Genomic DNA, 23,689 nt, shown 5'->3' with positions numbered 1-23,689 from the left:
TGACTGCGAGAGATGGAAGCGCACAGAGTGTTTGTATTTGATGTGGGGGCAGAAAATTGCTCTATAATGAGGAAGGGTGCCAGGATATGAGATGGGAAGCGGGGAGTTGGAGACAGGATATAACTTATGAGAGGGAAACTAACAGTAGGAAATGCAGTGGTTGTTGTTGTGGCTGCACTGTATAAGCTAAAATGTATCTTACTACTATCAGCCATGATTAATACAGCCTGGCCAGGTCAGAACCCCACACTAACGGTGTGAATGCCACCAACCATATCCTTGCTCTTTCTGGGGCTCAACTCAGTGTGTGTGTCGTATGTGAGAGTGAGTGTGTGTGTGAGGGGGTTAATAAATGTTGAATCAAACGCCGCACGAGACACTCACACTCCTTAAGGGTTGCCCATTAGCGGTGTGTGGGTGCATGGGGAGTTTATCAGTGTCTGGGTGATTTATGAAGTCAGACTCAATATCATCCACTTCACCCACACACATATGGACATACACATGCACACATGTGCGCACATGGAGACGCATACGTACACACGTGCTCACGCAGGCACACACACACACGCATGCACGCGCACATGCATGTAGTCTCTCTCTCTGCCTCTGAAATGGAAGGAGATATTAGGCCAAAATTAAAGGTTTCACAGAGATTAACAGTGCGGATGATGAGATCGTCTCAGCCTCTTTTAATCTAATTCCTTTTTATCTCTGAGCCAGCATGATACGGAAGCAGTACACATGCTGAATATACAACCACAAATTCAGAGAAATAACGGAAATAAAAATAATACTACTACTAATGATAACATCAATAATTATCATCAGCACCATCATATAGAAATAATATAATATGGGAAAAAAAGGCTTGAATTATTTTCAAGACATTCCTTGGATACCTAAGCAATTACACGCCCAATTACTGGCAGTGCGTCTCAAGCTTTGATGCTGGACTTGTTTTTCAACATCAACCGCAGAACTCTACAGACATCAGTATCTTTGGTTGCTAAATTCATAGCATTCCATAAAATTTACTTAGCCATGAGCAAAAAAGGAGGGTGCTTACAGTGCACTTCAGAGTGTGCCTGCCTTAAATGGGACCCCTTGTGGCTGTGTCACAGCTCCCTTCGTTAGGGGGCTGACTGTAGCCTGTAGTCACCACAGGCATCATTAGCCCTCTGTGAAACCACAGACTGAGTCTCATTCTTCATCTGCCTGTCTGCTGCCTCAACATCTATGCTGGAATGGTGCTCCAATGGCAGAGTAAGTGAGTCCTGCAGCACGGCAGACATCCGTACAGAGCTGATAGGATAAGAAATTCAAAAATGCAGCACAGTTCAAATGTATTCAGTGAGTGGGCCAATTGAATTGGTTCGGTAAAGGTTAGAGTCGAGGTTATTTTTGGAGGGTGGATTATTAGGCTACCTGGGCTGTACAGAAGAAGAATAACTCTGGGCAAGTGTGGGTCACTGTGGAACTGCACTAGAAAGTGAGGAGAATCACGGATTTAAGAAAGAAACCAAAAATGAGTGTTACAATAGGTCAGCATGAAGGAATTAGAAAAAAGTATTACAAGGACAGACTCTATTCCACCAAATGATTTTTTTTTTTCAAAGAAAAAACACACACACCACCATGGCCGACCTGTTCCTATGGTCTTTCTGAGAAAGAATAATTCATCTCTAAGGGATCAAACCAGGTTATGATGAAAATGACATAATATGTAAGCATTTAAGATATAGATTAAATGTGCAGGAAGAAGTCAAGGTTGAAATGTTGATTTCTGTTTCCCGTTCTGTACTGCCCTCTAATGGAAAACACAACTCAGAAATAAAGCAAGGAGCTCTAACATACTGTATTGGAGTGAGGAGAGAAGACGTACAGCATAATTAATTTTGAGATCGGAGATGAACAGACAGAAAAGAATACATGAAAGCAATTTAAAAATTAAATATAATTAAAATGCTGTCAAGGTAAGATTTGACACATAGAAATATATTTATTTGAACATTTATTATATAACATAAAAATATAGTATATAATGCATATGGCATCACCACTCTAGGTGGAGCAAACAATGAGATCTAAATGAAGACAAAACAAATGCCTCACAACAAAGCTTTGTAGCGGTAAAATTCAGAGCCTTTATCACTGGATGTTGAACAAAGCATTCACTTGGCAGGAAATTAAATAACCAGCGAGAGGTACAAAGACTAATTCTGCTTAGGAAAAGCAAAAAAAAAAAAAAAAAAAAAAAAAAAAACAACAACAACAATGTGAGAGACATATTTTTAAGGGAATAATAATTCTTTAGAAAAACCATTCCAGCAATATCTGGCAAACGGAACTGAGACCCACGGGAGCATATGTTTGTAATTCCTACTGTTCTCTGTTTAAGTTATTTTTGTACATTCTAATTCTGCAACAACTCTGTATCACATTAACTATGCAGCATCTCTATTCTTAGATTTAAAAAAAGGAGTATAAACTGAATATTTACAAGTAGCTCCAGTTGTTCCACAGTGTGTGCCAAGCACGCTAAACTTTATGGCCCTGTTTTGTGCAATAAAAAAAAAAAAAAAAAAAAAAAAAAAAAAAACTGGCCTTGTGTGTGTGTGTGTGTGTGTGTGTGTGTGTGTGTGTGTGTGTACTGAATGAGGGACAGTTGGGCTCTGTCATGCTTTAGCGTTCCTCTCTCTGCCTCTCATGGGTGAGGAGCCATTGTTTGAGATGGTCGCCCTTGCCGCCCATGTACGGCCCACTCTGTCCACTGCTAGAAATGACTCTGTGGCAGGGAATTAGGAGAGGAACCTGGCATTGAGAGAAAGTAATGCAACTGTAAGGAAAAAAAACATGTGTGAAACTATTACAAATAGTATTTAAACAAATGTCTATATACATGCCAGACTATTTTTGAAATGCTGATTTATTTATCTTTCTTTTTTAACAGAGCAATTCTTTATTTAAATCTGACATCAGGGCATCAAAAATCCCCAAACGTGAGATGACAGTTCTATCATAGTTGTATGTTCAGTTTATGGTAACTACAACTCTTTTTTTGTGTGTTTTGTTTGTTTTTGTTTTTACACTTTTGATGAAAACTTACACAAAACACACTCATTCTGAATTACAACTAAATAAGGAGATTGCAAAAAGTTTATTTTCAGTCTATAAGTCCTAAAATATATATTCAAAAAATCACTGCATGCTCGTTCCAATGTAACTATGATGTCTTAGCAGATAACTCATACATGAATAAAAAGAACAATGCGGATAGGCTTTAACAATCAACATGGCCATATTCTCAAGTTGACATTCATTGTCACAGCAACGCAACTGTTTGAGGCCTTGATACTACATATTTATTATGTAGGGAAGAATCCCCAATTTACTACATAAATGTTTTTATGTCACAACAACCAACTTGTATGAAAATGTGAATCTGCACTTTTTTCTTTTCTTTTTTTTTTTTTTTTTTGCTTTTTATGTTCATGCACTGCATGAAAAAAAAAATGCCACGCCAGAAGTGTCTGGTTTGATCCTGCACAAATCCACATTCAGGGTGATAGCTCAGTCTTTGGGTATAAATGTTTTTTACTCTTTAATAGTGTAAAGCAAAGAAGCAATCAAAAATTAATGGGCAAAAACACCAGCAGGATGAATATTCAATCGAGAGGGTGTCAACATTAAGATCTGATAACCCTGTGATCATTAAAAAGAGGAAGTCGGTGGAGCGTTTACTCTTGTTGCAGACGACTGCCAGGGGGGTCCCGAGTTCTTTGTAAACTAAATGGCTGGAGAAAGATTAAACAAGCAAGCCTAAAACACTTCGATCATTGTGAATTCAGAACAAGAATAGTGGCAATGGTTTTGAGTGCAATAAAGCAATTATTTCTTCCAAAAAATTCGACATGTTGTCCACATGATCGTGCACTTGATGTGCCTGTTACACTGAAAACAGAAAAAAAAAACATCACAACTATCACTGCACGGTTACCATGCTGTTCCAGTTTAATTGAGTGTGTCCAGAATTGACTGTTATCCAGGCTTGATGGCTGCACCTCGTGCCTTTTATAAAAAGTTGGACATCCAGCATGTTTCAGTTCAAATCCATCATTAAACCCACTCCCATATCAACAGCAATAAAACTTTCCGAGCCCCAGATTAACCTTGCAGACAGAGAAATACTGCTCGAGTATTCGGATCAATACTGTTCCCCGGGTTTGGAGGGAGAGCAGGGTACCCTCAAGGCCTTCGGATCTGCCTCTTCACTTGGGGGGAAAAGAGCACTACACTAGGCTTATCAATACTCAAATCCTGGTGAAGAAGAAGTGCCACAGAGAGGCGAGGATCGATTGAGCACACTGAGCTTTTCACAGCTGAAGCCCAAGTGTAGCAGCGCTACTGACAAGTAATTGACACTGACAATCTGACTCTGGATCTGTATTAGGAGCTGAGGGCTCAGGCTCCCAGCCTCCCTGACGAATGGAAATAAATGTCTGTAAAACATGAGCCTGAGAAATATTATACATCCATCCAGAAGCAATGCCATTGGCTAGTGTAATGTAAAGTATCAACTATGGTATTAAAATATAGTCACCTATAAATTGCTGTATTACAGTTTATTTCCATTTATACTGTATTATAAATTGCTCCCTTCCTATGGGGTGGATAAATGTTTACTTAAATCACAAGCATATTGTCAGAGGAAAGACAGAGCACTAACATCTCACTGGTTCAGTTTCTGTACAAGTGCTGTGCTTTGCCTCACACAGCACACCGGTGGTGCCCACAGCACTACATGGGCAGAGCTAAACGGGCTTTGATCAAAGGGTTTGATCAAAAGAAGACACACCGCTTGCCCTCTAGCCCTCCATTTTGTACACAGTGGAATCATGGGCAAAATGATGCAGGCCAGGTTTCCTACAAAAAACACAGATTTGGAGCTAACATCTACAATAAGGCTCAAAAAATGGGGAAAAAAATGAATGGCCTGCATATTTTTTAGCTTCCACATATTTTCAATGGGAAGTGTTTATTCATCACCTTGACCTGTGCATTCAAATATTTGACCTGTGCATTCAAAAGTACAGGTCAAATATTTTATCACTGTACAGTTTCAATTTTGTATCCTGTCCTTAAAGGCTCTTATTTAGTTACTGCAGACAAAAACCTACATGTTCAAATATGAAATTGTTCATTAACTGCCGATATGTATGCACTTCCAACAAATGTGCACAGCCAATTAGAGCTTAAGTACTGACGACTGAGCGACTGACACTCTGACAGTTTACTCCAATGTTAGTAAACAATGCAAATGTAAAACTTGAAAATACACTGCAACTCATATTCAGTTGTTAAATATTTATGTGAAGACTTCACTTAAAGTATAAAAAATGAAATATATTTATTATCTGATGCCATGTTTTCTGCTGTGGGGCCACATTTGAAATTGTTTGAATTGTTTTTTTTGTTTGTTTGTTTTTGTTTTTTTTTATTGCCCATTTTACTTACTGATTAAATTCACAATATAAGTAGGATTAGGTCTACATGTAATCTGAGATAAAGTAACCATCAAAATCTCAAAAGAAAACAAAAACTATTAGCCTCGCTATCTGACAAAATAAAGTAAGTAAGAGCCTGTCAATCAATGTCAGCTAAACTCACCGGGTTCCTCCTCATGGCCCCTCCCACTGCTCGTACCGCCCTGGGGTTTCCCGCCATCTCAGCGAGGCGTTTGTACGAGACCGTCTCTCCAAACTTCACATCCCTCAGAAGTATCTGCAACACGCGGCTGGTGAATGCATCTATGCCAGAAAGCAGAGGACAGAGGGAGAGAGAGAGTAGAAAGGAGAAAACAGAGGAAGAGAAAGTGGTCTCTCATTTAATCAATCACACCAAGACAACTGATTGAGTGGCTGATGACAACGTGGCTAACCGTCAAGTGCAACGTGGACATACTCCCTTGAAATAAACGGCGGTGTTTTGAATTAAAATCAAGTTTGTGACATCACCTAATTTGGATCTATTGTCTAAATGTTTTTTTTTTATTTGTTTAAGAATGAAAATGTCCTGCAGAGGGAATATTTGTGACATCCCGTTCTGTATCGGAGGGACTTCACGAGGGTGTCTGATTCCCTCGCTTTTCTTTACAGTGCTCATTAAATAACTAAATGCATTATAAAATTCCTCAATTTGACCTTAGAAATAGCATTAACATGGTACAGTAGCTGATGTGAGAATATTATTTCTATAGCAGAAAAATCTAGGTTATGCTTTGAAAGGTCACAGCTAAAATTAAAAAAGTTCGCTCCTTCATTTAAAAGGATTAAGAGGGGCCAAAAAGACTGCAAATCTGCTCTAGATTTTTAATAATAATAATTTGAATGTTGCACACCATTTGTGGCAGTGGGATGACTTTGAGGTTAATCAGACCAATTTGTCCTTTTAATTGCTTTCTATTCAGAGTAGATTCATTATATCATCTTCACTTAAATGGTGGAATTCTTCAAATCATCCGCAGCTTAACCGACCACATTAACGGCTTTGATTTCATTAGCACTTTAGCAGTAGCATTATCTTTTTCTGGATTACCACGCACTCTCTCAGAGGCATGTTTGTATAGCTCTGATTTGTTAAGAAAAGAAAATGTATATGAAGCGAACGGCTCTAAACATTCAGTGCACTGCACTTGTATGGCAAGTGAACACTTTTGCTCAGTGAACAAGATGAGGAACAATAGTCTCGTTATCAAGAGGGGGTGAAATTCTTCTAGTATATACATGTACTCAGTCATGAAAATTCAATTAGTGATCTCCCATTCTCTCTCATTTATATGGTCTAAGAGAGCACATGACAAGTGATCTATGTGAAATCCCTCTAAATTGGCATTGTGTGAAAACATGTCACACCCCTGTCTCTCTTCTACAGAGTGAACATCCTTTGCTCCCCAGGCTCCCTCGCTACCTTATAGTCACTCTCTGCTACACAAAGCCACGCGAACAAGGCAATTTGCCTAAACTGGGGGGAATAAGTGTAAAACCTAAAGGGGATAGATTTGATTGATGCGCACCCATGTGAGTTCTTTGTCTTGAACAAGGCCCGTAGGTACTGTTTAATAATTTTTCAGGTAATAATCACGCTGTCAACGAGATGACGGGTTCTTACGCAGACAGACTTAATGTTATGAGGAGATAAGATACACCCCTGAAATTTCTTTTATGCATTATTCTCCCTCATAAAGCATGGATTTGGCCACATGATGTGTGTGGTACATATTGATATCGCTGTGTCGCTGGTGGGTAAATGACAACATGCCCAGGCTATACGTATGACAAATCCCTGTTGATGCAAACATTATTGACAAACAACGAAAGTCAATGTCACACTGGCAGACACTGTGCATTTATACCTACAAGCAGACCAAGCAACAAGCGTCACTGCTGTTTGTACCTTATACAAATCTGTTTCTCTTGCAACGCTTCAGATCTCCAGTGGTTCCAGACAAAAAACAAGTGTCTGTGGTTTTATCCATGAGCACAGAGGTTAAGGAACTTTGCCCTCATCAGCGTTAGTGACAGAGATTCCATGCGGGTCACTTGAGGTGACCAGCAATGATTTGGAGAGCAATCCCCTAGCCCCATACTTCATAAAGAGCCTAATATGGTGTGTCTGGGGTCAGGACCCTCTTTAGATAGGGGTGCAGTGATGTCAATTGTTTAAATAAAAGTTGAGAGGACCCACTTACATGTTTACGGACATCCCATAATTATGTCACAGGTCATTACCTGCTATGAGGCCAGGTGATGGGGCCATTCCAGAATAAAAACGAACGCTTCTAGTGATTATTAAGATATTGACATGTATGATTGATTTGGTCATAATGTTGTACAGAGGATCTATGTGGAAAGAAAGAACGAAATAAAATAAGAAAACAATAAACTGTATTCAACTGGCCTTGCTAATGATATAGTACAATTTGGGGAGATGACTTCCAGCTGACAGTCACCTCATACATGGTTGTGAGAATAAAAAGACAATAGTGGAAATACAGCTACCTCATTATCCTTTGTGTCTAATGGGAGGGAAGACTTTGACTCCCAGTCAAAGTGTCTCTTGAGTCTTGAGGGATCCATACTTTTGAAGGCTGACGGGGTGCTGATGATTCTCTGATTATTCGATATTCTGAAAACGTTCATTTCCCTAATTCCTCTCCACATCACAGGGGCGAGTCCTGGTGAGTGTCTCATCTCACCCTGCGCTGTGCACAGAGGGAGGTTCAGGCTCCTGCAGGAACACAGTCATTTGGGCTTTGAAGAGCGCCCTTCCCCCCCTTTGCCTGGCCCCCTCCCCACACATTCCCTGTGCCGCTTACCGAGACTAAGATCCTCTCGTCTGTTACATATGGATGTATAATTAATGAGATAAGAATATGCATCGTTTTAAGAACCCATGATGGTGTCTATGTTTTTTGGAGGAAGTGAACATGAGTGCATGCACACACACATACAAGCAGCCCAGCACATGCACACACTCGCCGTGTCTCTACCTCTTACGACCAAACTTGCATGTGATGTTGTGCATGACAGTCCGGGTATAGAAAAGTGTGCCTCACATCTCCTTTCATGTCACCTCTACTGCTCGGCTATATCGTGACAGCTAATATGAAAAGTGGCTTGTTTTGTCAGAAATGTGTAAATAAACATGGCAACACTTCAAGTGAAGGTCACAACTCAATATTACATGACAAGTGCTGTGAGAGCGCTGTCGCACGCAGGTTCTCCCACAAGATAACTGAGCAAACAAAAGTTGGTTGTCATAGATTGTAATGACCTGATTAAACTTGTATTTTTCCCATGCAGGAACTAGCTGCATGACTAGACTGACTAGGAATTTGTACAGCAGTAAGGGAAAACCTAATCCTTAATATCTGTGAATCAACAAAAAAAGAAAAAAAAATCTGTTTTCTTCCCTCAAAAGACGAATACTCTTGATGCACACATTTAACATTTTTATACTGGCATGGCCTATGGTTTTGACTACTGAGAGCAATCCAACCCTAAACCCTGTATTTACTGAGCCCCAAAACAACAGGCGAGGGAGAGGGGTGGAACACAGCACAATCACCTATTCAGATCAGGTACTAATGAAGAATTCCATCTATCCTGAAATTTAATTAAAACCCCAAAGACTTCAGATGAGATGCGATTTGAAAGAGCCTGGGGCTGGTACACAAGCACTTGGTGGCGAAGGGAATCACACTGAAAGTTGATATCGTAATTGGTCCTGATGTATTTCTGCATTGCCTTTGCGGGAGCGTGGGACTCATAGCTGTATACAGGGTCTCAATGGAGTACCTGCTCATTGAAAATGCCATCACTCAAGCACTGCAGATCTGCATGAAATTAGAGAGCAACTAAGACCTGATTGCAGGGGAAGAGAAGCACAATTGTTAAATGCATATATTAGTCATTTTTTTTCTGCGTAGGTGTGCTTTCCCCTCTAAATGAGTTCTGAAATTTTTAAAGTTAAAATGCAATAAGCGTTTCAATGTGATAAAGAAATAAGCTGCAAGTGTTTTGAAAGTGGCGTAAACTCAAGAAGTTTATGAATTGAAAAATGAGTTGTAGGCTTATGTTATTGCTTGATTCATTGACTCAAACTGCCTGAGTAGCTACTAATTTATTCCTTAAATTTCCCTGAATGCCCTCAATCATAGACCCTGGTGTCACAACTAGCAGCTGAAAGGACACTAATTGTCCGTGTTTGAGGCTCTTTCATTTTACCTGCCGTAAGTGACTGGTCAAGCCAACAATAAGCTCATTCAAACTTTACTACCATTCACATGTTCTCATTAAAAAAAAAAAGCTTCCTGTCTGAAAATGTCAAGAGTGGAATTCGATCAGTTTCAAAGAATGTGCCAAGAATCATGGAAAAGCTTGCCAAGACTAACACGCGTGGTAAGAGCTGCCACAGATTACTGAACCAAGTTACAGCTCTGTGTTCTGTTCTCTCTCTTTCGCTCGCTCACTCACCCACTCACTCGCTTTCCCCTGCTCTCGCTGTCCCAGCCTCTCTTTCCCTCTCTCTGTCTCTCTCTCTCTCTCCCTCAGCCATAAAATACTTCATTATAACACAGTGAGCCAGTGAGTGTAAGTGATGTAACTGACAATTAAGAGTGAAAGCCTGATCCCAGTCATGGCTCTGCAAATATTTATCCATGACAGACCTCCTTGCAGGGCGGGGTGGTGAAAGGCAGGGAGCGGGAGACTCCCAATGGTCTGCGGCTCACTGAAGTACGCCTGGAGCCATTCAACGCAGCGCTGCAACTCAGGGCTCATTTCTGCTGGGCTATCGTTGACCACACAGCTCAAGGGGGCCTCGTCACTCCTGTGAGGGATATAACGTGGGTTGGGGAGGTGGGGTGTGGATCAGAGAAGTAATCATAATAAAGAATTCTTGGTTGAACAGTGCTAAAATATGTCACAGGAGTGTAATAACATGCCATGAGTGACACAGATGCAAGATGACATAATTTGCTGAGTGAAACAAGAGGTGTTAATCAAGAAATGTTTAAAATCAGAAGTTACACGTTTAGGCATGGCTCATGTCACTGTGCTGTGACAAGTTTCAGAGCTGTGCAAGATGAGAGGTTCAAGAGAGCGTAAGAACAGTAATCCTGACATTTGTTGCAGTATATCTATATTTATATGAGGTATATTATGATAAAGCATGAAATAAAACACTGCCAGGGCTTAGCAAATGGTGTTAACATATTACTTTAAACAACGTTGAGGATCCAGAACCAAAAAAAAAAAAAAAAAACTGAAGAAAAAAAAAACTGTTTTCAAAAAGTCTTGCAGCTGTTAGAGAAAAGTTAAGAGCAAAGCGTAAAAACAGTTTCAACTCAGCTTGGGTCTAGTTTATAGTTCATGACGAGAATAAATGGATTTTTTGGCCAGAGTGCTGCCAGCCAGCAAAGAACTGCACTTGGACGTACATCTTAGCATGAGTAGATGCTTGGAGGAATTTGCCGATGGTTGAGTTGGCATCACTTAACAGCTGAATTTGTCTCCGCTGCTGACCACCCCCCAGGTCAATGCAAGCAGACTGACCCATATTTGACACTTAAAGACCCTACTGGGAAGGTCCTCTCTTAGCATGTGCATTACTGTAAAGTGGACCTCAAGCTGTGTTGTGGATCTAAAGCAGGCCGCCAATTCCATTAACTGGTGTACAGGACTTATAAATAAATAATATGACCATTTAAGTGCCCTTTTTTCAAAATTGGCTTATCCTGTACGGTATTAATAATAGACATTTACTTTGTTAAACACACAGACCGTCCTGCTCCTCCTTTCCTTAATACATTCAGTCAACATGGCCCTAAGTGTTTTTACACTTCTGCAGGTCACAGTTTGAGCAACATTTTATATTGGACATGTGCAGCTGAGGTTTACTGGAGTGTTATGACTGAACAGGTCAGTTTTCAGGGAACCACTCTGCCTGCTAGTTTGTGGCTGTGTGATGGAAATCTCCTGGGTGCCGTTTAACAGTGGGTGTAAATACAGTAAAAGGTGTAAATACTCTCATTTCTAAATAAACCACACAGCAGTTTATAGTTGAGTGGTGAAAACTCGGAAACCCACCAGCGGTCCTGTGCTGAGACCCGCTCAAACAATGGCCATGGCTCATGGCAATCTCTGTCGGCATGGGTGAGTGCCCAGCCAGCCCCTACTTGTCATTGTCTCTCCTTTCTATCCCTCCCTCGCTCTCTCCTCGTCCTCCTCCCCCAGCTCTCCCTCCTCATTTCCCCCTCTCTATTTCTCTATCCTCCCACTCCAGCTCTTTTGGCTCCCCACAACCTACACCCTCCCCACCCCCTAAACCCCCCATTCCCCCACCAACCATCCCCCCACCTCTCTTTCTCTCAGCAAGGATCTTCAGGCCACTGTTCCCTCACTACACCCCCCCCCCTACGCCGCCTCCCTCCTCCACCACCACCACCACCACCATCTCTTCCCCTCCACACCCCCCTCTTTCTCTCTGAGAGGATGTTCCAGCCGCTGCACACTGACAGCTCGGGGATATTGTGTGTGGAAATGTTCCTGTTGGACCCGCAGGCCCTTACAATCTACCGGACAAAGGGTATAGCACCTTTGCTTAAGGCTTGGCACCTTTGACCTCCAACTCACACTTCAGACTTGTCACTGTGGCTAATTTTCCTCCCCTCAGTCCCCTGTTATGGACGCTCCCACTTTAAAGGTGTTTGAGTGATATGGCACTGACAGTAGTAAAAGTTAATGCAATGCAGTACATGTTAGAGCCAGTAAACAACACCAACAAAAAAAAAAAAAAAAAAAAAAAAAGGAACATCAGCGTTGAAGTCTGTCACCGCTGGCTGTGAGGGGGGATTATTTTTAAAGAGCAGTTGGGCAGTGGAGATGTACTGTAGCTCCTATATTGGCAACATTTCCAGTGTTGTTGCAGTGAAGCACAAATCAACCTGCATCATATGATCTTTATGGAGATCAGATTGGCCGATTAGAAATTGTGCCCTTGAAATGAGATATTAGAGATGTCTAATAAATGTCAGTCCAATTACAATGAAACTCTCAGAGGGGAAGCAATCTTCATATTGTCTGGAGATAACTGCCATGCTCTGTGATTTATCCCAGTGTATAAAACCTACATCAACATTATTCATCATAAACACTATTTTAATAATTGTGTTTGATATCTGTTAAAGCTTTATTTATAATTCAGATTTAGATATTGCAAAATATCTTTTTTTTTTCTTATCTTTTCACTGGTTAGAATAATACTATTTGCAACAGCCTGCAGGCATTCAGTATTTTTATCACAGGTAAGGAAATAAGAAACTAATTCTGAACTAGCAAGGATTTGCTGCAGTAAAAAGAATATTTCCCTTGATAGAAGATTGTGATTTGAGAAAATTTCTAATATTGTGCTCCTGTCACAATCAATTTCCAATTACCATAAATCATTGCTGTGTAAAGTGGGAGTCATTTGGAGTTCTACCTATTTTCTGACTCTAATATAAAGAATGAATTGAGCATTTATATAACTGTTTGAGGGTTATTTCATTCATCCTGGATGAAACAATCAAAAGAGACAAAAGGAATATCAAGTGAGGAATACTGTATCTTGAAAAAAAGAAAAAGAAGAAAAAAAAGAAACAAAGCTGACATTAATTTTATCAATTTCCATTGGCATATTCCGTGTCTCTAGTTGCACAGCTCCTCAGTATGACTTTTTCCTATCAACTGCAGACATAAGAATGAAACAGGTTAACCACACCATCTAATTGAAAGGAATCATAGCAATCTGGCGAAGGGTGTAATGGTGTAGTGCACAAAAAGGGGAAAAACTCAGAACTCATGCCTCCATCCTGTGAAGCGTGATGGCGCTCATCCTGACTCGATCGGCTGTCACTTTTGACACTGCCTGCCAGAGTTCTCCTTCACCGATCATGGGTAACATGGCGGGTCAGAGGATGAAATAGAAAAGGCCAAGACCAGTCCAATATTTTCCTCAGCCTTATAGCCGCAGATACTTAACTCAGAGACGTCAAAGACTCAAGAGAGCATGAAAAAAGCCTAAAATGACTGTCTAAAAAGGGAAAAAAATACAGCATGTCTCTATGAATGTCAAGATCCTGATGGTCTCTGAGCCAAAGGCTGTGATACAATTGTAAGCCACTTGCTCAATGCAGCTCGTTCAACCATTTGAAGATCATTCAGATGCCTATCTAGCTACTGCAGCACTAAAGTCAAGAGCTTTTGGAGTGGTAAGCTGTGAGGAATGTTTCCTATTTCATTCTACAGTGCTCGTTCTGTGCTCTGGTATTTCAGAATAAAAACAACCGAGGCCAGATTAACTACCCTCTAGATATCCAACAACTCTTATTAGCGAGTGTCCACCAAAGAGGCCACAACACTCAATCCAATACATAAAGGTGGTGGTAAAATACTGCAGAGTAGGCAACAAAGCACACAACAATTAGGTCTTCTCCCAAATGGCTAGCCACAGGAGTCAGTGAAGGCATGTATTACCAGAGCCTTAACTCTTACTCCATTATGTAGTGTATCCACACCCCGACGCAGCAATGTTTATCTACAACAGACTACTGAGCAGTTTCAAATAGCGTTTTTAGCCTCTATTCTCAAGTGCCACAGTAAGAGATTCCAATTACCCGAATGGTAAGGAGCCAGTGAGGGAGGCATAAAGTACATTAGGGATCCCCTGTAACTGCAGGGACCTTTTAGAGCCTCAACTGAAGAGGGCCGAGAGACTGGGGGGACAGTGACCCTGCATGGATAGCCTCTGTCAAAATTTGACCACGTCAAGCACAAAGGCATTATGGGAATCCAGTGTCACCAAGTCCTAATTACTGTCTGTGTTCAGAGCAAATTACTGCCTTGTTCCTCTGATTAGCGAGGAGGCTAATCTTCACCTGTGTACGCCAGCACTGCTGAGGGCCCTTGAGTGTTAGCGCTTCGTCTTCTGTAATTTATTTTTAAATCAGTGCCCGCTCCCAGGAGTTTTGAGTGTTTTGTTGTGAACCGCTTACCATGATCCCCACCACCGCCCCCTCACCCCTAAATCCTTGACTAAATCCTTGTTTGGTGCCGCAGGAAGATAAGCAAGAACAACACTTGGGCATAATTGACTCGTACTCCTCTCCAAGATGTCAGAGCGGAATCATCTTTCTGCATATTGCCTTAGTATGTTACACACAGTACACTTCTGCATGTTGCAGATATAGAATCCAATCAAGTTCTAAAACAAACTAGCACAACCCTCCCTCCTGCTGAAAACTTCCCGGCTGACGACAAGAAAAAATGCAGTGGCTGCTTTTAGCTGCATCCATACCGTGAGCATCACTTCTCGCTCGACACCCATCATCACCCTGGAGGTTCCGTTTTAGAAATTACAACATTTGCAAATTTTCATGTGAGGAACGAGTGAATGTCAGTGTCTCGTCTGTGTGAGGCGGTTTACAGGTAGTGTGTTGCACAGGTGTTGGTTTACACAGGAAATGGCACATGCAGCCTGATTGGGACGGTCCCAGGAGATGGAGGCATAAACATAGAGCACAGATGGGTCCAAGGGCCAGTGGGAGCAGCACCTTAATGAATACGCAGCTGAGTACTACACTTCACAACATGCAAAACATAATTCTAAGGCTGCAGTAAAAAATAGAACAAAAATCATCTGAATATCATTGCACAATGAATAATTCATACCATTTCTAAAGGGACTGTGTCAAAAAGTCTCCTACTTTATTGATGATAGCAGTCAATAGTAGGGCTGAACGATGTAGCAAACAAAGTAATAAAAATAATAATTATTATAATAAAAATATAACAATCATGTATTAATAATATAATAATCATAACCCCCGCCCCCAAAATGCTTTATTTATAACAATGTTTTGTCACATATTTGACCTTCATCACAAAATTGCAGTTCCTGTGATTTGGATGTTGCACTTGGCCATATTATGATTCTGATAACATTTCAATTTATTGTTCAGCCATAATCAATATCTGAGCAGATCACCATTTGTATGACATAACACTTTAGTTACAACTCGTGATGGTTGCATATCAAGACCCACAATAAGTTGCCCTCCACTACACCAGACTCATCCTGAGTTATATTCAGTTTTTCATAGCACTTAGTATACTCACATAAATTTCAATATCACCACATAAGCTTGGTTTTCACACAACATTTTAATTTGTAGACATTTAACAGTACACTGTTATCAAAACACAGAGTGCACATTATTTTAGTTATGATGAATTCTCTTATTTTTAGTTGTCCTTTCCTTAAGTTACTGATATCTATTTGTTTGTCTTTGATTTACCCTCTGACATCCAGAGCTGCTAAAGGGCGAGGCCGGGTTTCAGCCACATTTAAACCTGAAACAGCATCAGGGAACAGGTGGTGGCGATTTGGAAGGAACATTCCTCTCTGCATCCACAGGGATGTACTTGTTGCTTTATTGATTTGAATTACTTTTTAAATTTGGGAAATCATTATGTTTTCTACATTAGAGTATAGTTTTAGGCAACCTTTGTTGTTAGATAGTAAGGATGGGTCTCAGCTAGATCAAAGGTAATTTGTTTTGTTTACTGCATTGGTCTACCTCCAATCATGCGTATTTTAGTTCCTATTCTAGCCTCTATATAAGCTGCCTCAGTCTTCCTTTTGTCAGATCAGTTGGTTTTGTTCAGACTTATGTTGAGCTGTCAATTTCTCACTTTACTGGTTTTGTTAATGCTTGCAGCTTGTTAATGCATTTGTGTTAATAAAACCCTTTTTTTTTTTTTTTTTTTTCGTGTGTGACTTCATGTGTTCTGGGTTCAGTCCCTGACACAGGGAGTGAGCCTAGTTAAGATACAATAAGATACAATCAAGTAGTTAAGATACAATCAGTTGTAAGCAGTTTATTAAGGACACAGCTGTACATACATATACAAATAATCAAAACAATAATAATATGAAACATATTTAAATTAATTCAAATTATGTATTCAACTCAATATTAAAGAGTGTCAGAGACATAGAGAGAGATGCGGAGGGAGAGAGAGAGAGACAGAGAGAGAGAGAGAGAGAGAGCAGAGGGAGAGAGAGAGAGAGACAGAAAGAGAGAGAGCAGAGGGAGAGAGAGAGGGATGAGGGAATAAAAGAGAGAGAAATAAGTTGTTGATGTGGTTCCCGGTGTGTGAGCACATCACGTAAACAAGCCCCAAACAGGAAACACATTTACCGTACTGCTATTCAGTGTGAACCAGGACATTGATTCACAACACTACGTGAGTGTGAGAAAACGATAAATGCATCACCTCAGATATTTCACACTACTGTTGGTAGTGTGTAAAAGCTGTTGTGACAGCTTGGGTATTAGGGCTAGATAGATGGAAAATGGCTGGCTGGTTATGAATGCCAATGTGACTGGGGTGACGGGTTCGACACAAAAACACTCCACCTCAGAACAATTAGGCTGTTCTCAGGCCCCATCCAGTGTTGTCAGTGATAATGGAAAGCTGTGAGGATAACTGGTGATAAATAGACTTTAACACCCTCCTCCTTAAGAGCAATGCAGTCCTGCAGTCCTCTCATATGCTTAACTAATCATGACCATGGCCAGCAAATTCATACAAAAGACTAATTACTGTTGTACTTCACTTCAGTCTCAAAGGCCTCTTATATAAGGATTTGGGGGTTCTCCTGCCTCTTTTCTCCTCTTGATGGGTATTTTTTTTACAAGTAGGCCTCATGCTAGACAAAAGCGTTTAAAAATCGGTGATTGCTTTCATCCGCTTTAATTACATTCAGAAATGGCATTTCTGCCACATAATACACCCCTATTGTTTCAGAATTATCTGGCTTGGGGAGTAAAATCTACAATATTTGACGATGCTCCCGAGCTAAATCGCCTCTTGAAATTGAAATATGCTGCCGAAATACAAAATAAAAAGCCAGCCTTTGCTGCTGATATACTGGAAGCTCCTTGGCTTTCTGCAGAATGCTATTATTATGCATATCCAGGTAGAAAGTTAATTAACCCAAAGCTTAAGCTAATTATGGTAGCAGAATGCTATCAACCAAACGCTTTCAGTCAGACAGCTGTCCAGAATTTCATTTGCTAATCATTTGTCTTTTGCCGGAGCATATGGTACATTTCCCCGCTATCACAGGAACAACAAACAGATGAAAATCATTAACTAAAAACAATGTGCAATGTGAAAAATCAGACACAGATTTATAAGGCTTTGTGTCAGAGAAAAAAAGGCGGATTTATGGCCTGGGAAATATAATGATAATTTTTGGTTTTAGTCACGTAGGATTTTAGGCAGATCACATGACCCATGTGTGCTGGGAATTCAAATGCACAAATATATTGTTTATATCTATATGCAAATGAGACAGAATGTTTACTGTTTATCCGTGTAATATTAATTACAATTTTCTATAGGAGCATACACAAAGAGTTTATTCTTAACAATTACTAGCTCCTGGCATATTTTGAGCCTGTTTTTATCTCTACAATATTTTTATGCTGCTAAGAGATGAAATCCCTTACCTCTGAATTAAATCAATTATTTTCTGAAAAATGCTTCATGCATTGTTTTTTTATTTTTATTTATTTTTTTTTTTTCTTCATAAAAACACATACTGGCTGTTAAAGAGTGATTGATATCAGCATTGCCTTGCGACATTATCAGGCAATAAAGGCTACTCAGGTTCTAATGCAACATGTCATACACAGGCTCCTGTAGTACATTTCTATTGAGGACCTCACAAGCTAAATTGCTTTTTTCCAGCTCCCCCACATCTCAGCTAGCTTGACAGACAAATTGATCAAAGCATTGTAAAATAATATGCTCACAAAATGTCTCGGGGCAGGAGTCCAGCCCTTTTTTCATTTTTCACCCTAATAAAAAAGTGCTCTATGATTTCCTCTGTATTATGTGTCTGTACTCTGTGTGAAAGAGGCAAGAAGCATCATATTTCAGATAATAGTAATCTCCTGTAAACAAAATGCGTATCATTTTTCTGTGTACGCTATGGCCATGCTAAACTAAAGGGGGAAGCTGGTTAACAGAGAGGCTGGTGCGTAGGGCCCCAACAGGGGTTGTTGAGATGTAATGAATTTGTTCATCTGATGGTGCCTTCAGGGCTGTCGTTAGACTGGCAGAGGAGGTTGATTTCAGGAAATGTTCCTAAGATCAGTTAGGAAGCAAAAGGGGCTTGAGACGTTTCTATTAGAAAGAGCTGACGGTCATGGTGTGTAAGCAATGCTTCAAGGGCATTTATGTAGCTATAATGGCATTTATCAATAACTATCTATCAATGCCATGAATGCTTGTGTTGCTGCTCCTGCCGCTCAGCACCAACCAACAGCAAATTCTGAGCATACAGAAAGCAAACACAGTCATCTAAGCTCTTCAAAGCTCTGACTCACTTCTAGATATCTGGGTCTCCCTTTATGTTATGCATAGACGTTATCTATTTCCTTTATCCAAAATATGCTCTAAGAGATCATTTATCACACCGACTTCCTAAGCCTATATCACACCACATCCAAAGCTGGAAAGAGCCTTGTTTAGTATGTCATAAATAAATCAATGGAAATGGCTGATCTGAACTATTACCGCTACAGGCAGGCTTTTGTAAGATCTACATGTAAAGCCGGTTGCAAAGATAAGCCTATATTTTGTCACTTTATCTCGCCTCCCTTAATGCCTGTTTACACTGTGTTACTCCATATATCTGAGCTGGCTATAGTTTTCCTGTCCTACAACAATAACATTTTCTTCAGCTGGTCATGATAAAATCTAAACATTTTGCTTAATGATTTCTAGCTCACACCTTTGAGAACATACAGGCAGCAATGTAATCGAAACTACACTTATGACCGACATAGCAAATGATATTAAACTGAGAAATGATCTACTGATGCGAATCATTAAATTCATTTGCATATTCCTACTGAACCCGAACACACAAATTAAACCCTGTTCAGAAGGAGACGGAGAAAGGTGCTTGTGCATGGTTACAGGACATCTTCCATAATCAAAATTCCATATTATTAATTTTCTCACTTCAACTCATTAACAACAAGTGGAATGTTTTTACTGCTTGATGAATTTTAGGAAATAGCAGACAGTCAAGAAGGAAACACATGTTGAGGTATAATATACAAGGTCATTAATGGGTTTCCATAAATTAGAATTTGCCATACATTTTCAAAAGGATAACTTCCTATCCGGGTGCATTTGAAAATGGTTTAATTTCCCAAACCATTCAAGTTTATCAAATGCGAATCTGCGATACATGGATATTTAATTTCAATCTAATCAAAACTAATCTGAGATGTAGGATGTGGACCTGTAAAAATAAGGAATAAGTACTTATTAATGCTGATTTTAATCAGTTCCAATCGGTTCAGTAAGACTGTCAACATTCTAACAATTTTGAGGGATGGGGAGGGCATGCAATCGCATATTAAATTTCGGAGGGTTGGTTGACACTCAAAACTACTGTGTACAACTTGGAGGAAAACATAAATAAACAGGAGAGAACAGACCATGCTCCCCATGGCCTTTGCTGACCCCACAGACTAGGGCTCTAATCAACTCCCCTGTGGATAATAAACAAGTTATTTTTCTGAAATTTCAAATATACTGCAGGAAGAATCACAACCACATGCCATCAGAAATCTAATTTCAAGCCCAACTGTATTCTAGTGCCCCTCATATTTCTAGTGCCTGCTCATATTTGCCCAACTTTCTCCAGGATATTTCTTGTGGGATCTACAAAAATGCCCTGCTTCCAATGAGGAATGGTGGCACTCCATCACGGGAGTGGATTCTGTCTGCCTGTAAATTTCACACCTTTGTTTATCACGTCACCAACCCGGCTGTTGTACAGTACCTTTCAGCAGGTGCGACATCCATTAGGATCTGGATGGTGTGCACACCATTCTCACATCCACTGACTTGGATCTTCCCCAGGGGGCTCAGCAATGAGATGGTCTTCTGAGTGCACTGGCTCTCCCTCGGCTTCTTCATCTCAATGCCCTGCTAAGGGAGCACAAATTACACTGCATTCATTGACATATTCATGTGGTAACTTTCAGAATTTCCCACACTATTTGCATTGAATGATCTATTGAAAACCTTGCGGGCCACCAACAGATGATGAGTTACATATTTGAACACCTAGCCTCCAAACAATGTCATGATTTGACTTGATCCCTACATTACTATCCAATATTTCTTTTGTGCATGGAAAAGAATACGCCTATCTAACCAATAAATCGCCCATTTTTTCCCCTTTTCTGTTCTATATATCACATAAATGAGAAAAACAATGCAGTCTGTTCCCTTGTCTGGTGGGGGATTCCCAAGATAGCTCGACATTATTTTCAATCCGTCATTTTTGGTTGATGGCCGGGATGTTTTTCTAGCATTAAATTTGTTCCTTAGGGTGCAACTCCGATGGGATTCTGGTTTCCAGCCCTTAACAACAGCAAAAACGTGCAGCTTTTCTGACGACTGAGATGGATACTGGCAATAACCAGACAGCAGTTTCTTTTTTATTTTTACTTTGAGGGAAGGAGAGATGATTGACTATGTTATATGTGAGTTTTTGAGAGATGGGGGTTATAATAAATAAAGGTCACATTGATTGTGAGGGTTTCTACCAAGGAATCATTCCTTCCTAGAACCCTGACCTGAAAACTGGCAGTAAGCTGCCCATACAATAGCCCTATTTTTAGATTTTCATTAAACCTCATAATCTATAATCATATTTTTGCACATATTAATTATGAGTGAATATAAACAGATCCTTGGTGGGTAGCACTTTATGATGGAAAACCCACTGCAATAATCAAACTCTAAAAAGAAAGGCCTGTTTCACTCCAATGTTTATCAGGAAAACAAAAAATTATTTGTAAAGTTTCAGAGTGAACTTCAACTTGGCTGTTACATGCTCACTGCTTGTGTACCAGTCACTCCAGCGGTTCATTTGCGAGTGAGAGAAAAATGTCTGAAATTTCAAACAAGGCAGCAAACTCAGCAAGGAAAAAAAACAAAAAAACAAAAAAAAAAACAAGAAAGTGTTACTAACGGGTGGTGAATCCAGAATTAATTATGGACTATTTCATGAAGAAAAGCAAATGTGTTATAAATTAGAAATGCATTTACAGTATTGCATTTGGACCATGACCACACACACACACACACACACACACATCTGTCTATAGTAAGCCTTGATGTTGTGCAATCACCAATGTGTCTGCTTCAACTTCTTGTTTCTACTCTTGCAGCTCCCACTGTATTCAGAGGGGGGTTGCCTGAATTGGCAATAAAGGCGAGAATTTCTGAGCCAAACAATGGTACAGTGCGCTTTGGATAAGCGCTGAACACAGTGGCTGCCATTTACCAAGGTGGTAATAGACTTAGATGGAATAATGGACTTTGGCAATAATGGCCTTGGCTAATAGTCTGCACTGATTAAAAATAATGTTATCTAGTTCTTCTGTTGTTTACTGCGGAACAGAGAAGTCTCCGTCAAGTCTGGGTGACTATTCTCGATAAACACGAGTCCTAACAATGTTCAGCCAGCGCCACAAGTAAAGTAAAGGTGAGAGGAGAAAAATATTACGCTTGTTGTTGCTGCTGTTGTTGTTTGAATCATTAGACTTATTCCCAGTGGCAGGGTCCTCACCTGACAAGTCAGTGCGCGAGCCCGCGTGACTGACTGCAGACCATACAGTCACGCGCAGGTGTGAAAATGCAACATGTGTCGTTTTCACTGTTCGATAATTGGATTTTGAATGGAGCTAGCGCGAGCTGAACCGCTCCTCTTTTAACTGTGCACGGTGAATAAACTCAGTCACAACTCTGCCAAACTCCTCATGGAGAGCTAACTAAGTTCTTGCCTGCCACGTAGAGTGAAAACGTCCGCATGTTGAGCTGTGGTTGACGCACAGTCTGCACGGGAATATTAATAAAGTGGTAGGGCTTACACCTGCGCAACTTCTGGCCTAAATCACACAACCATTACTGTAAACATCAATTAGCAGCTCCGAGTAGATTAGCTTGTTGGTAAAACTGGCCGCTTCAAAATATACGTCTGTTTTGTAATTGCAGATTATGTCAGGCATTTAAAGAAATGTGATACCTTTAAGGAAGCCTACAGCTTACAGTGAAAGTTATTTAATCTGTACGACTATTTGAATTGCTGTCCTCTCTTCCTTGTTGAAAACAATGTGAAGGGAGAGCTTTTTCCTGTTTCTGTCGACAACGTGGTTGAGGCGGCCAATCACAAGAGGCAAAAGTCTGATCTTGCTCCGCAATTGGTCAGAAGAAAGTCTCCGCTCCTCCCCTGCCAGGGACAGGGAAGGTTATGCCTCATGTCTCAAGCTGGGCTTTGGGGTCCCTCGGGGGGTTCTCAGTCAAATGAGGAGTAATAGTGGTTATTTAGATACTTGATTCGCTTTAAGTTTTTACAGCATGAAAAAAGTAAAATAATTGCTCTCTTGATCTTTGTTTTCAACTCATCCACGTTTATCTTTACACCTAAAGCAAAGACAGCTACCCGTCTCTGCACTAAACACAGGGGTCTCCACTGACAGCTTCTCAAATGAGGTCTTTGGCTGTTAGGGGTCCCGAGCATTAAAAGCTTTACAAACCTTTGCGGAACAAAGTGTCTCATGTGCCAAAAACCAATAAAGTTGGTGTAGTATTATGAACTGTGCGGAAATCAAGTTATTACAGTTGTATTAGTGTATGTAGCACAAAAGGAGAGGAAATTGGCTTATGTTGCCTGGTGTGGTCAAAGCTTTACTTGAAATATATATACTTCAGTCATCCTGACCAAATGTGTGGCATCAGTCATTTATTATTTTAGAAGTTCATGTTGTCCTCTGGAGCTTATTTTTACTTCTGCACAGCCTTCAGTTCTTTGCATGCCTCCGTTTGGAATGTGTAGGCCGGCATGGGCCTGTGGCCCACACCCCATCTCAGTGGTGAGGGTGGGAGCGGGGGAGAAAACGCCACCCCTGCAGAGACCATTTTGAAATCTGTGAGGATTTCCGTGCCATCTGGACCCGCTGCCAGTCTGCCCCAGATAGTAAGGG

The 23,689-nt window shown here is 40.4% G+C and overlaps 1 protein-coding gene across 1 annotated transcript; it reads right to left on the bottom strand.

The window, feature by feature from the left end:
• Window positions 1–1,645: 1,645 nt before the first annotated feature.
• On the bottom strand, window positions 1,646–22,832 carry LOC115372617 (methylated-DNA--protein-cysteine methyltransferase). Its single transcript, XM_030070660.1, has 5 exons — window positions 22,732–22,832; window positions 20,476–20,624; window positions 10,232–10,392; window positions 5,671–5,810; window positions 1,646–2,814 (listed from the first exon to the last, which is right to left on the bottom strand). Exons 2-5 carry the CDS (start codon window positions 20,610–20,612, stop codon window positions 2,686–2,688), a joined length of 567 nt encoding a protein of 188 aa, XP_029926520.1. The 5' UTR covers window positions 20,613–20,624; window positions 22,732–22,832; the 3' UTR covers window positions 1,646–2,685.
• Between the last annotated feature and the right edge of the window lie 857 nt (window positions 22,833–23,689).

The sequence above is a fragment of the Myripristis murdjan genome, chromosome 15 (genome assembly GCF_902150065.1).
Source record: "Myripristis murdjan chromosome 15, fMyrMur1.1, whole genome shotgun sequence".
Lineage (NCBI taxonomy): Eukaryota > Metazoa > Chordata > Actinopteri > Holocentriformes > Holocentridae > Myripristis > Myripristis murdjan.
Note: the sequence above shows the minus strand (reverse complement) of the source record. Positions and strands in the feature narration are given on the sequence as shown.